Here is a 25,971-nt window from a genome sequence, read left to right as displayed (position 1 = left end):
GCATTATGTCTAAAAAGGTACATGCCATAATTAAGGAATACTTCATTGCTAAAAAAAAAAAAAAGTGCTCACTATCATCTGAGCTTTGAGCAAGTGGTAATCTTTTTGCTGGGAGGGTCTTGCCTTGATGTTGATGGCTGCTGACTGATCAGGGTGGTGGTTGCCGGCGGCTGGGGCAATTTCTTAAAAAAGGACAACAGTGAAGTTTGCCACATTGGTTGACTCTTCCTTTCATGAACAGTTTCTCTGCAGCATGTGATGCTGTTTGATAGCATTTTACCCACAGTAGAACTTCTTTCAAATTGGAGTTGATTTCTCTCAAACCCTGCCGCTGTTTTATCAACTAAGTTTATGAAATATTCCAAATCCTTTGTCATCATATCAGCCATGTTCCTAGCATTTGCACCAGGAGTAGATGCCATCTCAAGAAACTGCTGTCTTTGCTCATCCCTAAGAAGCAACTCCTCACTGGTTCAAATTTGATCATGAGATTGTAGCAATTCAATATAATAAAAATGAAACGTTTGAAATATGGAGAATTAACAAAATGTGATAGAGTCATGGAGTGAACAGATGCTGTGGAAAAATGGCACCAGTGGACTTGCTTGATGCAGGGTTGGCACAAACCTTCAATTTGTAAAAAAAACAACAAAAACAAAAACGCAGTATCTTTGAAGCGCAGTAAAGTGCAGCGCCATAGAACGAGATCTGCCTGAGTACACGTCCTTTGGGCTCTGTTTTCTCTGGAGAACCCTGACACAGCACGTCTGTGTCCATTGTCCAGCCCAGATCTAAGTGCAGCTCGCAGGGCTTTTCCATCTGGCCTGGCGCTCATTCTCTGGCCCCTGTGTGTTCTGTACTGTGCCACTGCGCGCCCCCTCCCTTGCCCCACCGCCACCCCCAGGTGCTGGGTACATGTTATTGCTGTGCTCCCAGCTTCTGGATACGTCATGGAGTGTTTTGCGTTGTTGCACATTCTGTTCTCTGTTCTCTGCCTGCAATGTTTCCCTCCCCACCCTGACTAGCTCTGTGATGTTCAGAATGGCAGCCATTGGCCACATGGGGCTACTTAGAGACCAAGTTCTAAAATCGATAAAATTAAAAGTTCTTCCGTCTCCCTAGCCACAGCTTCAAGTGCCCAGTAGCCACACGTGGCTGATGGCTATATTTTGGGACAGCGTACATAGAGAACATTTCTGTCATTGCAGGGAGTTCTCTTGGGCAGGGCTACTTGGCTCTTACCCTTTGCTTGGTTAAAGTGAGGGCACGGGGCCCTGCACTTGCCCTGTGGTCCCCCCACCTCACTGAGCTTTCCTTCAGCTTTGCTTCTGGGAGAATTTGAGGAAAGCTATGGACATCATCCTCTGAAAACCTGGGCGCGTGGGTGCATAAATCATAAACACAATCCGAAGGTATTCATCAGCTTCCCTTCAAGGTCACCCATGTCCTGTGGGTTAATAACTATGAGCGAATAATGCTCGTACTGCTTGCTTATGGAACAGCTAACCCTTCTGTACGGCCTACTATGTGCCTGGTCTAAGCACTTTGCCTGTGTTAGCTCGCTCCTCAGAGTAACCCCACAAGGTACCTTGCAGACATTGTCTGCATTTTGCAGATGAGGAAACTGAGGCACAGAGAATTAAAGTGCTTAGGGTCACCCAGCCAGTGAGTGGCCTGGCCAGGATTTGACCCAGGCTGTCCGAGTTCCAAGTCTGTGTTTCTCACCTCTATACCAAGGGCTAAGAACCCTGCCCTAGAAACCTGAGCTCCTTGAGGACAGAAAATGCTTATCCTTTGCAGATCTTCATGGCTCACAATAAAGGTGAAATGAATGCTTGATGGAGGGAGGGATGCTTGGGATTGAGTTACACAGGCTTAAGGCATAATCGTCTTGGCTCCTGGGGACGTTTGGATCCTTCAACTGGGTGTCTTATGCTTTTTCTTTCTTATTTTTATTGGCCACAATTTGTTCCTGGCCCCTTAGAGCTGGGAGAGGTCCCTAGTCCTCCGAGAAGGTTTGCTTGGCAATACCGGGTGGGAAGGGGAGGGGGTTTGCCAGAGCCCTGGCTCCCTTGGAGCACCCCTGCCATGCCAGTGGGTGCTGCCCTTGCCTCCTTGAGCTGGGCACCCAGCTGCTGCTGAGGCCCTGTCACAAGACCATCCCTGTCTTTTCCAGAGATCCCTAGGTGACTCGAAGTGACACGGGCTCCAGTGGCCCGAGGGGTCACTCTTCCTGACAGCCTGCTCCTGCAGGGTCTGCTGGCCGTGGCCTCGTGAACATCTTTGCCTTGTTTCGCAGCGGACCCCAGCTTTTCCAAATACTGAGCTAAGCAGGGAGCCATGTTGTGCTAACTCTTATTTATGTGACGCCCTCCTTCCCGTCTGTGTCCCCCTGACCTTGAATTCCTTGGAAGATCTTACTGCAGGTAGAAGTTAAGATTAAGCCAAGTCATGTGGCCCCAGAGACAGAAGATGGGCTGGAGGAGGGGGTTTGACATTTCAGTGAATCCGTTGTTCCTCCGGCTGTGCTTACATGGGCCTGGCAGCGAATAGTGCCAAGTGACCCAGGGAAGCCTGGAACTCAAAGAAGGTGGGAAGGGGCAGCCAAGGTCTTTGGCTCAAGGAGGGCTTGGAATTGTCCCCGTTTCTAAGTGCACATTCTTCCCTGTCCTGGTGGTAGTGACTCCCAGATGTACAGAACGTGGTCGCCGTCTTCAGGGAGTTTGTAATCTCATCGAGAAGACCAAGTGAAGAGCAAAATAATTCAAGACACGTGTCATCCATATGTTCAAATGTTGGGCAGGTTTCAAAGTGTTTTTCCACATCCATTATCTTATAATGTGGCAGACGGCTGAAATAAGTATAGAAACTTGGTCCTGTGAATTCAGAGAGGGTAAAATTTCACCCAGGAACACATTTTCTGAAGACCTTCTGGGACCTGGGTTATATATCTTTTAGCTTGGAGGAGACAAGGTAGAGTGGAAGGGGCATTATTTAGGTCTTGAGAGAATGGCATTCACGCCACACAATTTAGTGTCGACAGTAGACAGGTCATTATTCAAGTGAGTTTTCACATCATGTAAATGGGCATTTCCAAGGACAGTTGTGCCCAGAGAGAGATTAATCTGTGTGAGCCACAGAAGAAAAAAAAAAAAATCACAGGGCGCATTAAAAAAATTGACCACAGGGGAGTTGTTTGTAGCTTATCATCGGTACCCCAGCTTGTGTACTTTAAACACATATTCCTTAAACAACTGCAGTCACGGGCCACTAGGCTAGGTTTTGGGAATTGAAAAATTCAGTAACACAGTCTCCGCTCTTCTAAGGCTTCCTGGGTCACTGGTGATGCTGCTGTCGAGGTCATAGAAATCCCCTGCACTGTGCAGAAAGGAGACGCCGCGGTTCCTGGCTCTTTTCTGCTGTCGCACCGACTCCAGGGGCCCTGGGTCTGGAGGACTGGCCAGGTGTCTCTCATCACGTAGCACGTGGTGGTGGCTCTGTGCTGACCTGTCCTGCTCTTTGCTCGCCTCCCTCATGTCCCTTCAGGGCCCCTCGCTGGGTTTCTCCCAGGCTTCCAGACCAAGAGCAGAAAGCTCTGAGGACCTTTTTCAAGCATCCATTCCAGGTTGCCGAGTGAGTTAGTGTTAACGGAGGTCAATTCGTCTCGAATGAGTGTGTCTTCTGCCTGGGTTCACTCATGGGAGTGTGTGGGGTGCTGGCTGGTGGGAGACCAGTGCTGGCCGATAGAAGGAAGCTCTTCAACTGGGAACTTCTTTTTATGGATCCCAGCTGGGGGTGGGGGAGGGAAGGGGCCATCAACAGATGCTCCCATTTCTTTTATTTCGTGTCTCGGGGGTAGGAGGGATGTTAAGGACTTTGAACCCATTTATGTTAGTGGTTTTAGAAAGCAGCCTCCACGTGGAGACAGGCGGAGCACAGGTAGCCTGTGGAAGTTTGGCCCGTGGTATGCGCAGCAGGCAGGCAGGTGGTGAGGAGGACGGGTGAAGCTCTGGCCAGCTCTGGAATCCAGAGTTCGCCTCCCTGTGGTGAGCTAACGGTGTCTCTCTCTGTCATAGGTTGTGCACATCACCTTAGATTCGCTTCTGAATGTGATTTGAATTAGTTCTGAATGTGATTTGCAGGAATTGGAGCCATTATTGTTTTGGGGATGGTAGGTATTTCCTGAACCAATCAACCGGAGACTTGAGAAAATGGGGGAAACCTGTAAGTCCTAGAAGAATAGAACTGTTCACTCCAAGGAGGAGGCTCAGGGATGACAAGAACTTTTTTTTTTTTTGGGACCTATGAAGTGTCCTAAGAAAGAAGGTCTGATTGTTTAACAAATGGGTCCAGCATGCTGTAGGGAAAAAAGAATTCACAGAAGATGGGGTATTTGAGATGGGTTTTAAGGGATGTGTAGGAGTTCCCTTGGTGGAGACAAGGAGGAAGGGCATGTGTTGCTGGCAGAGGGAATGGGACATAAAAAAGTGAGGAGTGTTGAAGGAACGGTGAGGGGTTGGGCCTCACTGGGTGGGTGGGAAGTGAGAACGTGGGCTGTGGCCTGATTTTGTTGGGGGTGGGGAGAGTGTTAGGGAGTGATGTCATCAGCTGTGCACTTCAGAAAGATTACCGGGTGTCCTAAATGCAATTGTGTGAGACTAAATCAGTACCAGGTGGAGTTTCAGTTGGCTCTGTGATATTGGAAGCTAGGAGACGAGTTGGAAAGTTTGTAAAATAATCTGGGTAAGAACCGAAGCTGGAAGCGTCTGCCGAGGTTTCCTTAGGGCACATTTGTTCCTCGGTGCAGAACTGGGGGTGCTGGGGGGCGGTGCTTGGGCAGGGCTTGTCAAGCCTTTGGATGCTCTACAGAGAAAACCTCTTGGCCACAGGGCTTGGCAGAGTGGGTGTGCAGATGGCGTGGTGGAGATTGTTTACCAAACTGAGGGTGGCCCAGAGGGTCCTGTAATTTCTCATCCAGATCTAGGGAATCTGTTTTGTAAGCTTTACCACTGGAGAAGTGGAACGGTATGGGACTCTCTGTGTGTGCTTTTCCTCCCCAGGTCACTGGAATCAGAGGGCTTGGGTTTGAGTCTCCTGTCCTTTCTTTCTAGCGTGTGACCTTGGACCAGTTCCTTAACCTCCATTTCTTTGGATGTAAAATGGGTACAATAATAACTTAACCCAGCAGGGCTGTAGGCTATAGTCCTGGGTGTGGGGGCACCTGGAACACTGTAGGATTTAATAAACACGCCTGCCCCAGTTCCTTTGTCCTTCCTCTCTCGAGGCAGTGGAAGTGGGGGGCAGGGAGGGGCAGGATTTAGCCAGGTCCCTGCAGTTGGGTTTCAGCCCGCCTTGCAAGTGCTTTGTGGCAAGTTAGTATATGTATTTTTTCTTCTCTGTCTCTGCCAGAGACTGAGAAAGAGCTGAGGGCGTTAAGTCATAGCGGAAAAAGATGTGGAACTTGTGGACAGCTGGAGTGGTTTGGCCACTAACAGGGTGTTGGGACCCCCACGTTTTGATGCAGCTCAAATATGGGCAGGGTGGGCTCTGAGAGCTTGGGCACCCTTCCAGTCTTGGAGACCTGTTCTTGCTTAGACAACATGCTGACTCTTAACTTTCCCTCCTCGGCAATCTCACTGGTATTTCTTTGATTTATTATTTTGCTTAAATTCTGCCTTTAGTGAGGACAACTTTTGACAGATACCTTTGGTTTCTCCGTGTTTTCAGTGAGTAGCATTTTCTTGAGTTTTGTGATTTTGCGGCAGGTAAATAGGTCCTTCAAAAAACATTTCTTGGCCACTTTATATGATGGAATTTTGCAAGTATATAGCAAGGCAGAGAGAATAATCAGCGACCTCTCTGTACCCATCACCAGCATCAGCAACCAACATCTTGCCAATCACATCTTCTCTCCTCTCCTGTGTTCTTATTTTAAAACTATTCAGATACCATATAACTTCAACCATAAATACTTAGTATTTTATCTCTCATAGATAAAAACCTCTAAGAGATCACATTTTCACACCTGAGAAAATTAAAGTTCTTGTAATATCCTCCAGTACCCAATCCTCCTTCAGATTTGCCCAGCTGTATTAAAAATGTGTTTCTTACTATTGGTTTAAAGCATTTGACCTGACACAGCTGTTCTATGTTGACTTGACAGTGTGGGCTTCCCCTTTGCCCTTGCATTATGCTATTGCCCAACCCAGGGATATGGTTTTGAGTTTACAGAAAGAACTCTGGTAGACAAAGAGCAAAATGATAGCTGACTGAGAAGCGCCTCAAGAAGCAATTTTATTAACTTCATATTTTGGAAGGTTTGCAAACATACACAATAAAAATGCTGATGGCAGAAGCGAAATAGCTCAGTGGTTAACTCGTCTGCTGCCTGACTGTTTGCACCTGTTGAAGCCAGACACCACGTTCCGGAATGACCTTGTGAGCCCTGCTGTAATTATGTATCCTCAGTGCTGAAAGCAAGGCTCCCTGGGAGTTAGCAGAGGCCTTGGCATTCCAGTCTGAGAAGTCTAATGACTTATTCAAGGTTGTAGACCCAAGACAATGGCCATGGTGGGTGCTAGGAATAGACCCTGTTGCTCCCCGTTCTCTGGACGTAGTGCGCTGCTTCGCTGTGGCCCAGCTGTGCTGTGCAATCAGCTCCGGACTGTGCAGGACTCCGGAGGGTTTCTTTTGTTGGCAGTGTGGTCTGTTAAGAGCTGGGGTCCCCGGGGGTTGGAGAGCTGCAAGGGCAGACCTGGTTGTGCACCTGGTGTTGGAGGTGCATCTCTGGGCAGAGCGGCCCCTGGAGTTGCTGGTGGCTCTGCGCATGGTTGCCGGTAGAGAGGGCGGTGCCTGCAGAGGCAGAGTGCGGCGGCGCGAGGGCGAGGGCCAGCCATCGGCTCCTCCCCTGGAGGGGAAGGCGAGAAGTTGGGGATCAGAGTTTTGCTCCAGGGGCGCCTCATGGCTGCTGGCCTTTGACTCCCCGGCTGTAGCCGAGGGGAGGGAGATGCTGTCCCCGGTTCGGGCAGCCCCGTTCCTCCGCCCACCTCTTGGCTTCCCCATCCTCCCCACAGGAAACAGCGGCTCCTGACTGACGCAAAGAACTGTCAAGAGAGGGGCGCCTGGGTGGCTCAGTCGCTAAGCCTCTGCCTTCGGCTTGGGTCATGGTCCCAGGGTCCTGGGATCAAGCCCTGCATGGAGCCCCGCATCGGGCTCCCTACTCGGCAGGAAGCCTGCTTCTCCCTCTCCCACTCCCCCTGCTTGTGTTCCCTCTCTCGCTGTGTCTCTCTCTGTCAAATAAATAAAATCTTTAAAAAAAAAAAAAAAACAAAAACTGTCGAGAGATGTAGTTACAGAGTCTGTGGATTCCCCCCAGGTGCGCTCTTCTGGCCCCCTTGCCTCCCCACCGCCCTGCCCCGTGAAGCAGCACTCTCCACCCGCTCAAGATGCAGGGCGATGATTGGGCCCTGTGTCGTGGCCTGTCGGGCCCGGGTCCACCTTGTGTTTCCCTGGAAAGGATGCACTGGCTTCCGTGGTTGGTGTGTGTGTCTTTCTCGCCTTCAGACTGGGCGATGTTGATGCTTTGTGTGTCCTGGGAATGACGGTGGGGTGGGGGGGACAAGGCAGAGAGGGAGATACATTTGGATGAACTTGCAGAGAGGAAGGTTGAGCCGTGCCGAATTTGGGGAAACCCTCCACAGCAGAGGAACTCCGCATTCGCACATGTTCAAAGAATTTAAGAGATGGGGTATGTGTCTTATGCCCTTGAGCAGGCCATCTTACTTGTTAGGCTCTTGATTTTTCTTGCATGAAGGAACACAATTGGTTTACGTTGCTTCCATCTCCTTGGGCCCGAAGACTCGGTGACTTGATTCTGTGGAGCAGGGATCCAGGTGTGGTGGTGGTGCCTGGGATCTGTTGGGTCACACGGGCCTCAACATTGGGTATTGCTGCTATCCCCTGCCTCAGGCTCTGCCTCAAGCCCGGCCCCAAACTCCTGCCCGCTGGTTGTTCTGTAGCCAGCAGATGCTGCGCCCAGCCAGCATGTGTATGTGAGAACAAGAGGAAGCCCAAGGAGGAAGTGGGTGTTATCCTTCTAGCTGGGGTGGGTGGGGAAGGCTGGACACCTGTCGCGTCCCTGCAGCAACAGAAAGGATTTGATTTGGGGGCCTGCCAGGGTGTGCCGTTCATGGCTGACAGGCCGTGTAGGCCACTGATAGTTGAATGGGGTAGGACTGTGTGGCGGGATTAAACACCTGCCCTTGGGGACAGGCTCTGACATGCTGATTTGGACTAAGTAGCCCCTGGTGCCCTGGGGAGGTACAAGGCCTGTGCCTTTCTCCTGCCAGAAGCTTTGGTCGAACTGGGGAGATTTGCTGGGTGACAAATGTGCCAACCTAAAGCAGGGGGACAAGTGGCCCATGAGTGGATCGGGACGCCCTTGGGTCTGATGCGGATGTGTATGCTTGCGTCCAGAGGTGAGTTACAGGCTGATGTCTGGCACGGAAGACAAGCCAAGGTGGACTCCATCCTGGATGAACCTCCCCAAAGCCCCCAGCTGAAACCCTGGAGTTAGACCCCACCCTGGTCAGTGTGAGGCCCTGGATGACCATGGGGAGTGGGAGGTGGTCCTGCCAGAAACAGGGTCACAGCATCCTATTGGGTGCCTGGGCCTTCCTCACATCCAAGGTCTTGCCACAGTGTATCTTCCAGGTTCCTTTATGATGGGTTTTTAAATGTATGATTATTAATCATCTAAGCAGGAATGCAGATGCTGTTTTAATGAGCACAGCAAGTTCAAGACTATGGGTGGTAGCTGAGATCTTTTGTTGCCCTTCATTTCAGGGTTGCATAGTATCTAGGCCACTGCTGTCCAGTAGGACTTTCCGTGACGTTGGAAACATTCTGTATCCGCATTGTCCAGTACGGGAGCCACGAGCCACATGTGGCCGCGGAGCACTTGAAATGTGGCTAAGGTGACTGAGAAACTGACATTTTAATTTATTGCATTGTAATGAATTTAAATGTAAATAAACACATGTGGCTAGTGCCTCCTGTATTAGACAGTGCAGTTCTAGAAAACCCTGAGTGGGGACTTGCAAATGATAACATTTGTTTTCTTTTTTACTTTGTATTATAGAAGCTTTCAAATACAAAGCTGGAGTGAATAATGTAACAGAGCCCCGTATATTCTTCGTCCATCTTCGTCCAGCTTCTACGGTGATTAAGCCTTGGCCAATCTTACCCCCCACCCTCCCAGCTCTCCTCTCTGGCTATGTTGTTTTGAACATAGATAATAGCTTTTTAATTTTATATTTTTAAACAGCTCATATTTAACCTCAGGACAGAGCTTGATCTGATCTTGATTTTTCTAATCCTTTGAGGCTCCTTTGACCCCGGGATCTCTTAAAGAGCTTTGTGGCCTGTCCTCTGAAACAGCCTTGGGCCCTAGGTTCTGTCTCAGAACCACGCCCAGTCTTCTCATGATTTTCACGGATACACACCATGGACCTTTTATTTAATTAGAATCTGTATCATTTACTCTATCCTGTATTCAGCTTACTGTTAACTGATAACGGCTCATCCTGTACATGGTACCAGTTGGGACTGAATGAAAATTGTCCCGTATGCTCAGCAGATTTTTAGGTGTGTACAGAATTGCTCCAGGAAAATTGAGTTTGAGAGAAATAATGAAAAGCTCCATGGCACGAGCTGTAATTAGTAAAGTGTGATATGGATGCAACTGTTCAGTGAATCAAATCTATTGAAGTAGAAAAGAACGGATTCTAATAAAAATAACTTTGACTAAAGAAAAATGAAAAAAAATTAGAAACGCTGGAGATGAAAAATGATCAAGGAACTGAATGGGCCTAATGGAATTTTCTGTAGAAAATGCTTTCAAATGAAAATGTATCTACTCTGGGGTGATTCTGATTAAAATATTTGTATCCAAAACATTCTCGGGAGCCAAACGGCCTTGTCAAAATGGCTGGCTCCTATCTCCAGCCACCCTTCGGTTAACCTCAGACAGAAGTTTGAAGGGGGTGTGGGAGGATTGGAAGCGTTCAGTATCGAGAGGCTCAGGCTGTCTGGCGGTGGCTGATGATTGGATTGCCCTGAATACACGCAAAAAACTAGAGCTTGAGTCACACGGAGAACGGATACCCCTGTCTGTTGTCCCCTTTGATGTTCATCCCGGACATGCCTCCCTCATGGAGCCCAGCGGGGGGTTTGAGCGTGCCTGAAAGGTTTTGGTTTCCTCGGATGGCCCAGAGAGGAGTCTGGGCCTTTTCTTCATGAGCTTCTGGCTGGAAGATGCATTCTTTCCAGCAGCACAGTCAACATTCCCTTTATTATAAAGAGGCAAGGACAAAATTGTATCCAGTTTACAAAGAGAAAAGCGAAAAAGCAAGGACAGAGGGTTCCCTGCCAACAGTTGCTCAGTGCGGGGACCGTGTCCTGACGCCCATGGGTTTCGGGGCCAGCCCAGCCCGAGCACTGACCCAGCAGGAGAAGTCGGGCCTCCCTTTCCTCAGTTCCCTGCAGCCCCATGTTCGTGGAAGGGTCGTCGCTGACCTCCTGCTCTGGGCAGCCTCTGCTTCCCCCCAGGCAGGCGTCTTTCCCACCGTCTTTAGAAAAAAGTGGGGCACCCCCATGTCTTCCTTTTCACACACGAGCATCCAGGGGTTTCTGGAAGACCGGTTGCTCTCTAATTGCTTCCACTCCCAGGAGGGCCTGCACCTGGAATGGGTGTGTGATTTTGACAGATGCTTCCCTATGTCTCTTCCATCCTCCTCGCTCCTCTGTGAGAGGGACCCAAGTTGTTCCCAAGAGTAGATAAGGAAACAGTGTTGGGCTGTAGGAGAAGCTGAGCTCGGAAGCCTTCAGGATCAGCTTTGGGATCCTGCTGTCCTCACGCTGGCTCCTCACTGTGAGTGCCCTGCTCGGATGGCAGTGGCCCGCTCCTTGCATGCGCTCCGCGAGGAGCCGCTGGTGTCCTTGTGGTTGACCTCTCTTCTCCCTGCACGCCCCCTGCCTATTTGGATCTGTGTAGCAGTGGCCCGCGTGGCCTTGATTCGGGTGCAGGGGTAAGACCGAACTTAGCTTGACCTCTTTGTGAGGAGTTTGTAGCCCCAGCAGGTGGTATTTAATAGAAATCGACAACGAAGTCTCAGGCTTTGAGGCTCGACTTCACCTTTGTTAACTGTGTGATTGGGGGCAATTTATTTAACCTTTCTGAGTGTTGGTCTCCTTTATAAAGTAGGGATGATAATTGGACTGAGCTCATAGCGGAATTTTGAGATTGAAATGAAATGAGGCACTGTACTCAGAACACCTCTCATAACGTTATCTGACTCCGGATAAATGCTCAAACGGTAACTGCTATCATTACTGTCTTATAACCATCTGTCTCCATCCTTAGGGGTTTGCTAGTATCCAGGTACAAGACTGGTCTCATCGTGGGGCTGTTCTCCATGACCTGGAGCCACCCCCAGCTGGAGCATGGCTTTGGGAAGCCATGTGTGACAAGACTCCTTTCCAGTTTCCTTAGCTGCCTAGCTGGTATGTCAGTGCCCCCTGCATGAGCCACAGGTGGGAGGCAGCAGTCCCACACACACTTTTTGAATTCGCATCTCATCTTTGGCCCTCCGGGCAGCTCTTCTTGCTGTGTAGTAGTTACAGGTAGACTGTCCAATCGCCCAGTGCTTATGTCCTTGCCAAAGTTATGCAGGTTGGAGGTAGAGTGGTGGTAAGTGATGGAGAGATACCATCTGGTTTCCATGGGTCAGAGGTAGACTGAAGCCTCATATTAGAGGTAGAGCAGAAATAACCACGTTTAGGGGTCAGCGGCTCTGGTTTCCTGGCTGTGGCCAGGCACTAAATAGCTGGGTGACATTCAGCAAGTTGTCTTGCGTTTCTGCGTCACCTTTTGAAAAATGAAGGCCTTGAACTGGTTGGTCTGGAAGGTTCTGGAAAGTTCCTTTTACCCCGACCCTTTGTTGCAACCAGTGCAAATGTCCAGATACTCTTCCTTCCTGAGCCCAAACATGGGCTGGGCCGGAAGTCTAGTGGACAGCCGGGATTGTGGCCTCTCCTTTCTGGCAGCCGCGACAATGGCGGACCTCTCCATTCCATTCCCCCCTCCCCTCATTGATGACACTGTGGAACAGTCACACGTGTGAGGCCTTCATAGTCACAGCTGGCCGCAGGCCAGAGTCTAATGAAAGTCACTTAACAAATTCATTCATGAACAGCCTTTTAAAATTCTTTCCAGAGAGCTGTTTCCATGAAAGTCGTTAGTATCCATGAGTCATGAAGATGTTCGAAGTTTTTCTGTGTTGCTAAAAGTAGAGCTAAAACCCAGCTCCTCCAACATTTACCTCGTCAATACTCTTCTAAGCAGACCCTCAGCCCTTCAGTTTGCTAACTGGGTTTCTCTGCCTGATTTGTGCACGCCGGGAGTAATATATTAATACTAGGGCTTGGGTCCTTTTTTAGAGTTTGAGGGTAAAACTTGTTGGCATTGGTTGTGCCCAAGATTTCTGGGTGTCCTCCTTCATGCAGCAGTGAGACCCGGCTAGCCAGCCCCTGTTGGAATTGCTAAGTCAGCTTCTGATTTTGGGGTCACGCGTCCCATTATGACACTGAGAAGCAATCTCGGAGTTAACCCTCCCCAGTTAGATGTGTGTGTAAACTCACAGATGCCTCCTGTGTTTCCATGACCTAGCCTGGTGCTGACACCCTCTCCTTTGCCAGGTCTTCCCTGGGAAAACTTTGACAAATCATTCTCTCTTCCCTACAGTCCCACAGCACTTTACACCTCTGTTGCTGTCAGAATCTATCTCGTATTGAACATGTCTATTCTCCCGACTGAATTGGAACCCCTAATTTTGGGGTGGTCCCCTCCCCTCCAGAGATTAGTCTCCAGGAGGTTCCTGGAGCAAGGGTACAATAGAATGCTCCCTCCCCTGTGTGTACACCAGCCTGGTCCTTCCTTGTGAGGGACCAGGTTTTAGAAAACGTTTGATGAAATGCCTTACGAAGAGGCCATGAGCTCTGGGATTATTTAGGAATCTCCAAAAGGTTGGTTCCTCAGGTTTATTAGTAGTAAAATGGGCTGAGAGCAGCCAGAAAGAAGTTGAGGGAGATTCAGGACGCCTGGGTGGCTCAGTTGTTGGGTGTCTGCCTTCGGTTTGGGTCATGATCCTGGGGTCCTGGGATTGGGCCCCTCGTTGGGCTCCCTGCTCGGCAGGAGGCCTGCTTCCCCCCTCCCACTTCCCCTGCTTGTGTTCCCTCTCCTGCTCTCTCTCTCTATCAAATAAATAAAATCTTAAAAAAAAAAAAAAAAGAAGTTGAGGGAGATTCGACCAGTCTGTGCTAGTTGCTGTAGTCACTTCTGTCAGGTTTGTAGAATAGTTCAGCTGTAGAGAGGGGAAGATGTATTATCATTTAGGTTTAGATTTGGCTGAATTTAACAGGAAACTGGCTTAAACGTGAGCCTTTATTTTTTTCTGTCATTTAAAAATTCCAGAGGTAGACAATCCTAACTTACTTTTCCTCTATCCTTAGGAGGGTTGCCTCATGACCCAAAATGGCTGTTGAAGCACCAGCCATTGTGTTAATACCACAGATGGAAAGACAAAGGAGTCCTCTTGGAAGGCTCACTCAATGTCCATTTATGTCTCATTAGCTGGAAGTTAGAAGGGCACTAGCTATCTTCACAGCTGGGAAGTAGGGTCTTTAGCTCGCACATTGCCTCACCCTGAAACATACAGGCTCTCTTCCCAGGAAAGATGAAGAGAACAGACAGTAGTGCTGAAGAGCCCCCAACACTTACTTGAATGAATGAGTATGTGGGCAAGTGATGGAGAGATGCCATCTGGTTTCTGTGGGTCAAAGGTTGACCAAAGCCTCATATTATATCTTTGATATGACAAGGCAGGCACCTTTCTGATACTACCATACAGGAGTGAAGGAGCCTTGTGGAAAATTCAGAAACTCAACAGACCTGACAGAGAGCATGTTCTTCTAAAGGCCCCTTCAGATTGGCCTCCTTTACCCCCCTCTTTGTAGAGACCTCTGGCTTCCTTATATGAACTCATCAGGCAGAGGTAGCAGGTGAAAAGGTGCTGGGTCTGTGGTAGAGCAACCACATCTCAGCTCTTTCTTTCGTTTGAAGAAAGAAAAGCTTCCTAATTCAAGTGGGGAGACCTGGGGGTAGAGAGTTTACCCTTAAATGTTGCTGAATTGAAATACTAAAATTTTCTAAAAAACATAAATACACACCCCACCTCGGGAAATGTTAGAATCCTGTGGGATTAATTGTTTATTGTCTGCTGGTGTCGGTTTGAAGCTGGTAAGTGGTCTGTGGGGCAGGTAGGGGGCAGCTTAGAAGCGACAAGTGCCCATGCCGCCCCACTTGCCCTGGGGAGTGCAGCCGGGCAGACAGAGGGCCCCACTTGGGCTGTCCTCTTACGGGACATCCACAGGCTGGCCTGGAGGCCTGGGGGCTGGAGCAGCATGTTGTGCTGTCTTGTTACCGCGCGGCGGGGTGGCAGTTCTGTAGGGCCAGGCTCCATGTCATGGAGGTGCATTTGCATGGCCGTGTGGCCCGGGGCCACAGAGCGGTCCACTGCAGGCAGGCAGGCCCTTGGGCTGCTGGTTGAAGCATTAGCCTGGTGTTCATTCAGCCCCCCACTCTTGATTCTTTTTTTTTTATGGCAATATACATATTTTTATTTTTTATTTTATTCTATTTTTAATTCTAGTGTAGTTAACCTACAGTGTTATTTTAGTTTCAGGTGTACAATATAAAGATTCAACAATTCCATGCATTACTCAGTGCTCATCCTCTATCTTTTTGGAAACTTTGATCCTCGTCTTTGTCAAGGTCTCCTGCAGATACTGCGGTTCTCGAGGCTGCTTCCTCCTGGCCCCCCACCAGCCCTGCATTTTTCAGGTCATCTTGTCCTTCAGTCCTCCATTCCAGATCATCCCCTTTTCAGAAGTAGCCCTGGATTCCCTCTCCTGGAAATAATCTGTCCTGCACACCCTCCTACTGTCCGTATCTCCCTCTCTCCTACGGCGCTCTGGGGCACAGCTCTGTGGGACAGACTCTGGATGTCCTCTCCATGTCTGTGTCTGTTCCCTGAGCAGATTGTCCTCCCCGAGGGTTGGACGCAGCATGTGTCCGCTGTTCCCGAGGGTGGAGTGGCACCCATGCTGTTCCTTGCCTTGGGGGCTGGTGTGTTCCGAGTCTGTTTTGTTCCCCTTAACCGTCTTTGGTGGTTCTCCAAGACTTCCTGTAAGTCATGTGAGACTCACTCGGGCAGGGTGGGGCTCCTGTTGTTCCCCTCTCTCCTGAGTCCCAGGGGCTACCCCGTGAATGTCCCCGGGGCTGTGTGACTGCTCTGCTTGACCGAGGGTGGGTGGGTGGGAAGATGCAGCGGGCCAGCGCTGTGCTCTGCTGGGAAGTTCAGAGTGGGGGCCGGAGGGTTTTGTTGCGGGTTCCTGATGCAATCTCATGGGCCACTCTTGGGGGAGATGTGTTTACTGTCCAGAAGAAGTAGAATGTGAGCCAGCTATGTCATTTTAAATTTTCTGGTAGTTACAGTAAAAAAAAAAAAAAAAAAAAAAATCAAAAGAAACAGGTGAAATTAACTTTATTAAGATGGTCTCTTTAACCAAGTACATCCAAAATCCTATCATTTCCTCATGTAATGTTATGAAAATTGAGATTGTTAACAGTTCTACTAAGTCTTTAAAATCTGGGGTGCTCTACACTCAGTGTGGATTAAGGACCTTTCCAATGCTTGCTAGCCACACGTGACTGGTGGCAGTCTAACGTATGGTCTGCTTTGATTTCTGGGCCTTCTCCCACTTGACATTCCTCGAAAGTGGGGGCTGTGTCATGACTGTTCAGTCCTTCCCCATCACTGTTGGTGAGTGTGAATTGGGCGAGGGCCTGGCTGGCAGAGTGATAGCACGCTTAGTGGGACTTGCAGCGCCTGGTGTCCGGTCACAGCTCGGCTTCTCGCCAGCTCTGTGTGGCCTGGCTGGGTCCCTCAGAGCCACTTGTAGAATGAAGCCGTTGGACTGATCTCCGGGGGCCCTTCTGGTTCTGACATGCTTGCACTGAGCCATGGATCCAGGCAGGGACGGCATTGGGGACCACTGTATCTGTCCACCATGGCCTCATTAGCAAATTAGAGTTCTGTGAAAGGCCACGGGTGGCCATAGCTGTGGCTTGCCGTCTCCAGCTCTGACCAAGAGCTGGTATATTTATCTGGGCTCTTGGGTCCTGGACTGTGAAAATTATCTACTCGCCTACCTGGCGTGTGTCCCCTTGTCCAGCATTTACAAGGCCCTGCAGGTACCAGGCCTGTTCCCACTTGGAAAGGCAGAGATGGAATGGGCAGGTCCGCACCCTCAGGAAGCTCATCTTTTGGAGGGTGTGATGGGCCCAGAGGGGGCCCCTGTCATTTCCTGAGGCCTCACCAGGGTTCTTTCTTGCACAGGCTCAGCTGGAAGCTCAGAAAGCCACTCAGGACTTTCAGAGGGCCACGGAGGTGCTCCGTGCCGCCAAGGAAACCATCTCTCTGGCTGAGCAGCGGCTGCTGGAGGATGACAAGCGGCAGTTCGACTCAGCCTGGCAGGAGATGCTGAATCACGCCACCCAGAGGGTATGAGTCACTGCCTGGCGGGCCTGTGTGGGGGGCAGTGTGCCTGGGTCTCGAGCATGCGTCTGTGTCTGCAGGTGTCTGCGTGTGTGTGGGCATCGACACTGGGGGCCTCCCCCTTGTGGGTGGGGTGTGGGAGCATCCTTCACACTTCCCCTTGTCCGTGTGATCCAGACTACCCTCCTGGTCCTGATGAGCTCTGGGTGCCGTCCCCAAGCAGAGGAGACAGATTCCCAGGCTTGTTGCCTAGAAACGCTCGCTGAGTGTCGCAGGTTGTCTCTCCATGCGGTCTCTGCTGGCCTGGTACTAAGCCGTACTCAGAGTGACAGTCCCCCTCAAACCCCATTTGAGGTTTGTCTGGTTCAGATCATCCCTGAAGGTCTTGACTGTGGATTGGGCTTCCCGGAGGGATCAGGTTATTTTCCAGTGCCTGTTCCCACTGAGTTCCAGGCGGAATGGCTGAGTTTAGAATCCCAGATGGAAGACCTTGATTAACAACCCCAAACCACGTGCGGCCTGGACTCAGGGAAAGTGTGCTGTTAGTGGGAGGGTAGGGGCCATGATAGATGAGACCAGAATCCAGTGGGCACTCAAGTCTGGCCTTCGGGCTGGGCTGGGATTCAAGTAGCCAGCATGGGAACGGGAAGTGGGCCGTGTATGATCTTTACCCCGATTTGACTTCTAGGTTTTGTGCCATTATTGTTTGGCTTTTTACCAGCTCCCATGACCTGCTCTCTGACCACATTGTTCAGAATCAAGACAGCTGCTTGACTCAGCTGGAGTTGTTACCTCTACCTAACTCCACTGGGTTCTAGGAGTCACACAGAATATTCTTGATACCTATCCCCTTCTGCAGGCTGATTTGCTGCAGGGTGATTGGGAGAGCTGACACGTGGCTTCGGCAGCTCCAACGAAGGCCTTAGATGGAGAGTTTGCAACCCCCCGGGTCTTGCCACCTGTGGGGCTAGAATAGAAAAGTCAGGAGTTAATGCCAGCAGCCTCTCCCTTTTCAGCGTCACCTGCCACAGTGGCTCAAGTCCTAGGGGATCTGATAATTAAAGATGGCCTTATGCTTCCCTAAATAGAAAGCCTGACACACAAATGACTGAAGTCAAATCTTTGTACCACCTTCCCCTGAAGCCTGAGATACGTGGCCTGGCTCTGTGTGGCTTTGGGCCTCCTGCCCCCTAGTGGACGGGATGCTCAGAGAGTCAAACATGGGGGGGAATAGCTTCTCTGGGTCACCCAGTGAAAAACCAAAGTAGAAGCTGGAAATTTACAAGCCACAATTTGACAGATGTGGAAAGGACCCCCCCCACACCAAAAAAAGTACATCCTTCCAAGAAATTAAGTCCTGCTCTTCCTTTTTTCCTCCCTCCACCACAACTGGAGATCTAAATCAGCCTTAAGAAATCATTTCAGGGGCGACTGGGTGGCTCAGTTGGTTAAGCGACTGCCTTCGGCTCAGGTCATGATCCTGGAGTCCCGGGATCGAGTCGCGCATCGGGCTCCCTGCTCAGCAAGGAGTCTGCTTCTCCCTCTGACTCTCTTCCCTCTCGTGCTCTCTCTCTCTCTCATTCTCTCTCTCAAATAAAATAAAATCTATAAAAAAATTTTTTTTTAAAAATAAAAAAAATAAAAAAAACATTTCAGAAACTCTTTATTCTTTTTTTTTAAGATTTAATTTATTAGAGAAAGAGAAAGCACGAGCAGGGGGAGGGGCAGAGGGAGAAGCAGGCTCCCCACTGAGCAGGGAGCCCGATGTGGGGCTCCATCCCAGGACCCCGGGATCATGACCCCAGCTGAAGGCAGACGCTTAACACCTTAACACCCAGGCTCCCCTGATCTATTCTTTAAAAAAGAACAAAACATGTCTATGCCTTTTTTTAATCTATTTTGTAAGTTCCAGGGCCCTAGTGTGGCTGGTGAGTGGTTGGTCAAGAAGAGGTTGTCCCCGGGACCTCCACACTGTACAACTCCTAGGAGCACCATTCATACCATCCTCTTTGAGAGAGATGCTTTTTGGGGTGGTGCAGTGCACAACTTGTGGGGCTGTGCAAGATGGCCCTGGGCCTCCTGAGATCACATGGGCTCCAAAGGGCCTGGGGTGGGTCTTCTGATGTGTGCCCTCACTGAGGTCACAGGAGGTTTCTTGGTCGTGGGCATAACCACGTGTTCTGGGTCACAGGCCAGGATTTCCACCCTGGGGCTCCTGTTCTCTTCCCCACATTCCTGCATGGTTGCATAGGTTTGAACTGTTGAGGGAGAAGCAAAGTTGGAAACAGACACCAGCAAGAGACAGAGCTGGTGGCAGAGCCTTCCCCAGCCTTGTCCCGGCATTATTGAGAAACTTAGCCCAGAAGGGGGCGCACTGAATCTGATGGATGGTACAGACCCTCCTTTTGGGCTTGGCTGTGGATCTTCCTCTGGATTTAGCGTTTCCCCAAATGGGGCTCATGTTGCCTGCTCCCCACACCTCATGGGGCTGGCACACTCAGCCAGCTGAGTGCTGGCTGATGAAGACAAGGAGGGGTACAGACTCTCTCTCCTGCCTTGTCTGACAAATGGATACTCCAGGAAGCACATTTCTTCAGAAGGGAGCTAGCTTCATCTCACCCTCTTCTTCCATAAAAAGCACCGCTTAACGATCTGGTCAGAGACCCAGAGCTCAGGAAGGTCCAGGCCGTCTTAAGGAAGCAGCAGTGGTTTGGGCTGCGAGATTCCCTCCCCCACCCCCCACCCCCCACGCCCCGCCCCCGGAGACGGTTGAGGAATACTGCAGTGAGTACCCTTGTTCCTTGCCCAAGGCTGTTGGTGTGTCCCCTTTGTTGCCTTCAGGCTTCTTATGGGGACGTTGGGCAGCCACACCCTAAATCCATGGCTGACGCCAGCATTCAAGGAAACCGAAAGCAATGCCAGGAGTCCCAGTGTCCTCTGTCAGGCCACATGTAATGCCACAGACAGGGACAAAGGGACAGTTCTCCACTCGGTGCTGGGGTCAAGGAGGGCCTTAGAAGCCGCAGGACGTGAGGCAGAGTGGCCGAGCAGGCTGAGCCTGCACTTGAGGGGCCTCCAGGGTACACAGGGCCTGGGGTCCCTGCTGCTCACTGCTTGGGGGCTTGGGCAGCAGAGGCCCCTCCAGCCTCGGCCATTTTGGCCTTGAAGCAGCCTTTGTGGGAAGGTGATCGCTTTTCATCAGATGGGAGAGGAGACGTGGCATCTGAGGGGAGAGGAATCGGCTCTTCTGATACCTGCTGAAGGAGAGCAGAGGGAGAAGGAACTGGGGCTTGGAAATGGGGAGGCGTTACCTGTTCACGAACAGGCAGCAGGCGGCCTCTGGAGAGGAAAGGGCACGGAGCCAGCCTCTCGTCCTGGGTGCGGGGATCCAAGGCCTGCTGCCGAGGCCAGCTTCCCTGACACTGCTGGCTATGTGCCACCTGCCTCCCGCATGGCGGTGAGAAACCACCTCCGGGGGCCCCCTCGCCCAGGTGCAGCAGACTCCGAAAACAGCCTGAGCCAGTGACTGAGGTTCTGAGGAGACCACGAAACCGCCTTCCCTGGGGACAGGAGGGCCCCGATCTCGGCTCTGGGACATTGAGGATGGTGGAGCAAGCGGGGAATGCCTCGGGGTTTGCAGAGGAGTTGGGAAAGCTGGAACCCAAGGCTGCAAGGAGCCATGCCGGGTGGATGTGTTCTGGCCAGTGCCGGTGATTCTGCTGGCCTGGGGCCCGGCCAGGAGGTTGTGCCAGCCCAACCGGCACGCCCCTTCAGTGCCTGCGCATATCCAGGCAGGACAGCCCCACTGTTGGGGCATCTACTGTATGCTGCTGAGAGCAGGGTCCCCTGGGCTTTCAGGAGGTGGCCGGGCTGGCACTCCTGGACCCACATTTCTCTCTGTCCTGCTGACCCAGGAGGAGGGGCAGAGACCTGTGTCTTTCCCCGGATCCTGAGTACAGGCTGCTGCTGGCCTGCATGTGCCTCCTCCAGGGCCCACTGCCCACTTGCTGGCCTGGGCTTGATGCCGTGGCTATCCTGCGGCCGACCCCTCCGGTGCTGCCGCTGGCTGCTCAGGTCAGGCAGGCCTCAAACCTTGCCATCGGGCCCCGGCCGGCAGGTCAGCTCCAGGATGGGGCCCTCTCTGGGGAGAAGGTTCTCAGCCATCCTGACGGAGTCCAGGACTCTGTTCCTGTTGGACGTGGTCATCTCCTTTGGGAGCCCTCTAGCTCCAGGGAAGGAGGCGGGAAGCTGAGCCCTGCCGGTCTTCCTTTGTTGAGTCCTGCACGCTCATCCCACCAAGGGTGGCAGATGGGGCTCTGGGACGCACGGATGCAGGGAAGGCCTGCAGCCTCTGCAGATAAAGCCCCTTTCAGCCAGCCATGCTTCCTCCCTTCATGTCTGTTACTCCGGCTGCCCACCCTGAAGAGCCCGCCCACGTGCCACCTCTGCTGTCAAGCCCTCCCGACAGCCCCAACCCCATGCCGCCTTGAGTGGCGACCACGGATGCTGGCTACCTCTGTGCCCGGGGGCATCACCAGGGTGCCCTGTGCACACCGCAGGTGCTCACTGTGGGTGACGATGATGGTGGGGACAAAGAAAAGCCCGTTGCAGAGATTGGAGTCTGGACCAGACAGCAATCAAGCCAGGCCTGGAGGAGGGCAAGGGTGGCCCCGGGAGGCCCAGGGTGATGGCAGTGTGTACCCAGTTCTGAGTTGCTCCTGCCGGTTTGGCTGCTTAGCCCAGCCTGTGGCTACCCTGAGGCACTACAGGGACTTCCTTGTTGCTTTCTTCTGTGGCCTACCGGTGTTCTTTGTAGCTTCAGCCTTTCTGGGCTGCCCTGCCCTCCCTGCTCTCCCTTTCCCCACTACTGCTTGTGCCTGATGCTGGGCTTCAGATGGGGGTGCTCCCTGGTTACCATGCAACCACGGTGGCAGCCTCAGTGACTTTCTCCCTGCAGGAGGAAAGAGGGATTGGGGGTTGAGGAGGGGGTTTCTTTTCCAAGAGCTGGGAGTTGTGTATATGTGGGGGTGCAGATTGAGATGGGAGATGGCCAACGTGGCCTGATAGGGGTGAAGCAGGGGACAGTGACAGGTGCGCCGCTGCCTCCTGGGTCTTCACTGGCAAGATTGCCAAGTGCTTGGAGCTTCCTGAGTGTTAATTTCAGACAGACTTGGCTTCTTTCTGCAGACTAGGGGCTGAGATAGACGAGGGCCTTTGTGCAGCTGGTGTGGATCCTGCTTCTTGTGGGGACTCTTCCTGTTCCGTAGTCACGAATCACAGCTTTTTATGAACCGGTCTATTTAAAATGCTTTCACACCACTCCTTAAAGAGGAGCCCTGTGTCACATCCGATCGTAATGCAACAGTTCACCAATAGGCAGCTTTCGTCAGTCCCATAAAGGGGTTTTGAGTTTTCAGGGTCACGCCAGCAAATCCTTAATGCTTAAGATTTAAGACACAACTGAAGAGTTACTGCTGTTTCCCTAAGTGTCCAAGTATGGGATGGTTTTTGTATACTTCATTTCAAAATTGTGAAATCTTCTGTGTTTGAAGCAGAGGGAGAGGGTTTCTTAGCCCCTTGGGCTTGGCTGAGAAGTCACTTCAGCAAGCACGTCACCTCACATCGGCTTAGATCCATTCTGTCATACTTCCCTTCTGTGACACGGTTTTAATTCTGTTTAAAAGTATCTCAGGCATCGAAGCCTTTGCTGAGATATATATATTCTTAAAAAGGTAAAAGCATAACTGATACAAATAACATTTGGAATGTTTTATATTTATATTTATATATTTAACTCCCTAATTAAGGAGGAGACTAGTAAGATGTTGTAATTATTTCAAAGGAGAGTTAAAGCAGAGAATGAGGAATGCAGACATGAATTTGCAAGCCTATAGAATCGGTCAGTGTTTACAGGGCAGTCATTCACAGAACCCCTCTCCGCTGGGGTGCAGTTCCTCGTCACTTCTAGAAGAATCATCATCTGCAGTACTGCTTGTGTTCTAACACATACAGGCTTGTAAAACAGCTCCAAGACAGTGAAAGCCCAAGATGACCAGAAAGGGCACACTAGCCAGGACACCCAGCAGGTTTTGATGCTCATTTGAGTCTTTCACCATTTTCCCTGACACTTCAAAAAAAAAAAAAAAATCCTTCTTACAAGTAAGTGCATAAATAAGTTCTCTCAGGGCCAACTGGCTATTGACTGGAGGGAACGGGAAGGCATCAGCTGCCCCAAGCTAAAGGCATGGCAGTGCCTCCTGTTGGCGTCTGAGGGAGTGACCTCTGAGCTGGGGACCCTCAGGGCTCCTCCCTGGTGCTAGCCCGGCCTCGCCCCTGCCTCTCCAGTTCATCTGGTAACACGAGTGTGAGCTGTCACTAGAAGACGGGAAAGAACTGGTGAGCTGGTTATGTGGCCCAAACTGTCGTCTGTCTCCTTCCTCCTCTCTCCTCAATGCAGGCCTTTTTCTGCTACTTTCTTTACATGAGGGACGAAAGGACCATGATTTCCATGTGTCAGGGAACGCGCCTTTCAGCTGCCCCATCGATGGCCCCTGATTGTTGGTTATAAACTCATTTTTATCAACAGGCTCAACAAAATGTGCCCACCAGAATTTCCTTCCAGAACGCTGACGGGCCTCCTGGTCACGCATGTCTGTGAACCTCAGAATCTGATCCGAATGACTTGATATTCATGTGTTTAAATGGAAAGTTTGCCCTTCTGGATCCTGGATTCTTTTGTGTCCCCCTGGCTAATGCAGGGTGTTTGGGAAAAGGCCAACAAGCTGACGTGGGGATTGCCTTGCCTTTCCGATGCAGTCAGGCCTGGTTGTGCTAACTAGGTCTCCCCATTCCTCGATGTCCCTGCTGGTGCTGTTGGCCCATTTACGTGCCCATCAGCCCCTGTGCCAAGTCAGGAGCCAAGGAGCCCACAGTGGCTACTTCGTGCCAGGAGGCCTGAGCAGAAGGAAGTGGACATCGATTGGAATCAGAGAATGTTTAATTTTCTCTGATTTTTGCTTTTCCTTGTTTTCCTTCCCAGGCATCGCCACGGGAGGCTTGGCGGTTTCCTCTCACCTGACGAGACTTTTCCAAAACAGCTTAACAGAGAAAGTGCTCCTCTTCTAGTTGGAATTTAGTCTAATTTTAGTCTGTCCTCTGATTTTTCTCAAAGAGTATTTTTTTTTTTTAAGATCTTATTTATTTGTTTGACAGACACAGCGAGAGAGGGAACACAAGCAGGGGGAGAGGGAGAAGGAGGCCTCCCGCCGAGCAGGGAGCCCAATGAGGGGCTCGATCCCAGGACCCTGGGACCATGACCTGAGCCGAAGGCAGACGCTTAACGACTGAGCCACCCAGGTGCCCCACAAAGAGTATTTTTAAAAGTGATATAAGAAATACCCCAGGGTACCTGGGTGGCTCAGTCGGTTAAGGGACTGCCTTCGGCTCGGCTCATGATCCTGGAGTCCCGGGATCGAGTCCCACATCGGGCTCCCTGCTCGGTGCAGAGTCTGCTTCTCCCTCTGACTCTCCCCCGTCTTGTGCTCTTTCTCATTCTCTCTCTCAAATAAATAATCTTTAAAAAAAAAAAAAAGAAAAAAAAAGAAAGAAAGAAAGAAAGAAAGAAATACCCCAGCAAGGGACTGTCCGGCCAGGCTGACGTCTGCTGTTGTTTGAAGGTCATGGAGGCGGAGCAGACCAAGACGAGGAGCGAGCTGGTGCACAAGGAGACAGCGGCTGGGTACACCGCGGCCATGGGCCGCATGCGGCAGCTGGAGAAGAAACTCAAGAGAGCCATCAGCAAGTCCAAGTGAGTCTGGGCGTGTGGGCCCCCAGGGCCCTGTGTGATGGTTCCCCTCTGGGGCATCTGCTCCACCCCTTATGTGCCATGTGCTCAGGGACCCACCTCCTCAGAGGCCCCCACGTTGTGTATAACCCCCAGATGCAGGAAGGGTGGCTCCAGCTGTGCCGGACCTGGGAGACACAGAAAAAGGAATTTCAAAAGCACACCATCAGCTTGGCTCGTTGGCTGGGGCCTGGGGCTGGGCTTTGGGAAACTCTGTGCCCTTGGCTCTGTGGTGGACAGGATGGACGAGCCGTGTCCTTCAGCTTAGCTGTCAGCATAATGGGGATGAGCTGTGTGCACAGTACACATTCTCTGTGGACCAAGAGCCGATGAAATGGTGCAAGACTGGTTTTAATGGAGGTTTTTGCAAGCTTTTCTCACGACTGGTATATATTTTTACACAGTAATGATCTTGGGGACAAGCCCCCTGCTTCATTCACAGTTGCTGGGCCTCCAAGCTTTCGAAGAGCTTCACAGGGAGTGAACAGCCCAAGACTGAAGCACTGGTCTATTCTTAATGCTCGACACCAAAGTTCCTAAAAAGAGCCAGGGGCTTTTGACTGACCCGGAACGCGGGGACCAGTACAATGTTGGCATTTGTCCTCTCTCTTGCCCATGACCTGGCTGGGTGTGCAGACTGATAGCTGTGGTCCTGGACAGAATCCAAGAGGACCAGTCTGAGCCCCCATCCTTTCGGTGCGGGAGGAATGGTGCTTCACCCTTCCCCAGGTGACCCCAGCAGAGGAGGGTGTGTCTGGAGGCAGCCCCTTCTCCAGCCTCCTCTGTTCTTCATTCTTGAGGGAGCCGATCTCCTCCTTGGGAGAAGGGGATCCGGGCTGCCTTGGCTGCTGGCCTTGAACAGCCTCCTAGAGAGGAAAGTGAACCAGGGTACAAGGACACCGGAATAAGTGTTCACGTGTGTGGGTTCTGCAGATCTTGAGATGGGCTGCCCTTTGTCAGCTCAGCTCTGACTGGCACCGGTATCCATCAGGCTCCAGAGCTTCGGGTATCCGCTTCATCTCATGGCCTTGTCAGACCTTACTGCCTCCTGGACGGATGGCCTGCCAGCCATACCTTGTGCCCCTGGTACGCCCTGTGGTGTCCACTGGGGTCATTGTATTCGATCACCCTTACCGTTTTTCCTTGTGTCTTCCACAGGCCTTATTTTGAACTCAAGGCAAAGTACTACGTGCAGCTTGAGGTATGTGTGGCTTTCTGTGGCTTTGCTGTTGGTGGGATTTTTCTGCAAAGTCCCACTTTATGTGGTAGCGGGCTTGCACATGGCATATTTGTACAAGAAGAGAATGGAGAGAGAAACACATTCTTTACTGAGTTTTCAGGCCTCAAAATGGTCTTGGTGGGGTCTTCAGTGGTCTCTGCAGTACAGAAAGTTCAGCCCCTTTCTGTGCTGTACTGGGGCAGTGGTTCTTGGGGGTTCCTAAGACCAGCATC

At 51.2% G+C, this 25,971-nt stretch overlaps 1 protein-coding gene across 2 annotated transcripts in view; it reads left to right on the top strand.

The window, feature by feature from the left end:
• SH3BP5 (SH3 domain binding protein 5) overlaps positions 1-25,971 on the top strand; it is a 72,619-nt gene that overhangs the window by 40,412 nt on the left and 6,236 nt on the right. For both annotated transcript variants that reach the window (XM_028099073.1, XM_028099072.2), the window contains exons 4-6: positions 16,518-16,682; positions 24,353-24,483; positions 25,678-25,720. In XM_028099073.1, coding sequence (XP_027954874.1) covers positions 16,518-16,682; positions 24,353-24,483; positions 25,678-25,720 — 339 coding nt within the window. The remainder of the gene's footprint in view (positions 1-16,517; positions 16,683-24,352; positions 24,484-25,677; positions 25,721-25,971) is intronic.

This window comes from Eumetopias jubatus, unplaced genomic scaffold (genome assembly GCF_037043125.1).
Source record: "Eumetopias jubatus isolate StellerSeaLion01/CBP00866 unplaced genomic scaffold, mEumJub1_p1.0 scaffold_1, whole genome shotgun sequence".
In the NCBI taxonomy this organism is placed as follows: domain Eukaryota; kingdom Metazoa; phylum Chordata; class Mammalia; order Carnivora; family Otariidae; genus Eumetopias; species Eumetopias jubatus.
The sequence above is the reverse complement of the archived record's forward strand: the minus strand, read 5'-3'. Positions and strand labels throughout refer to the sequence as shown.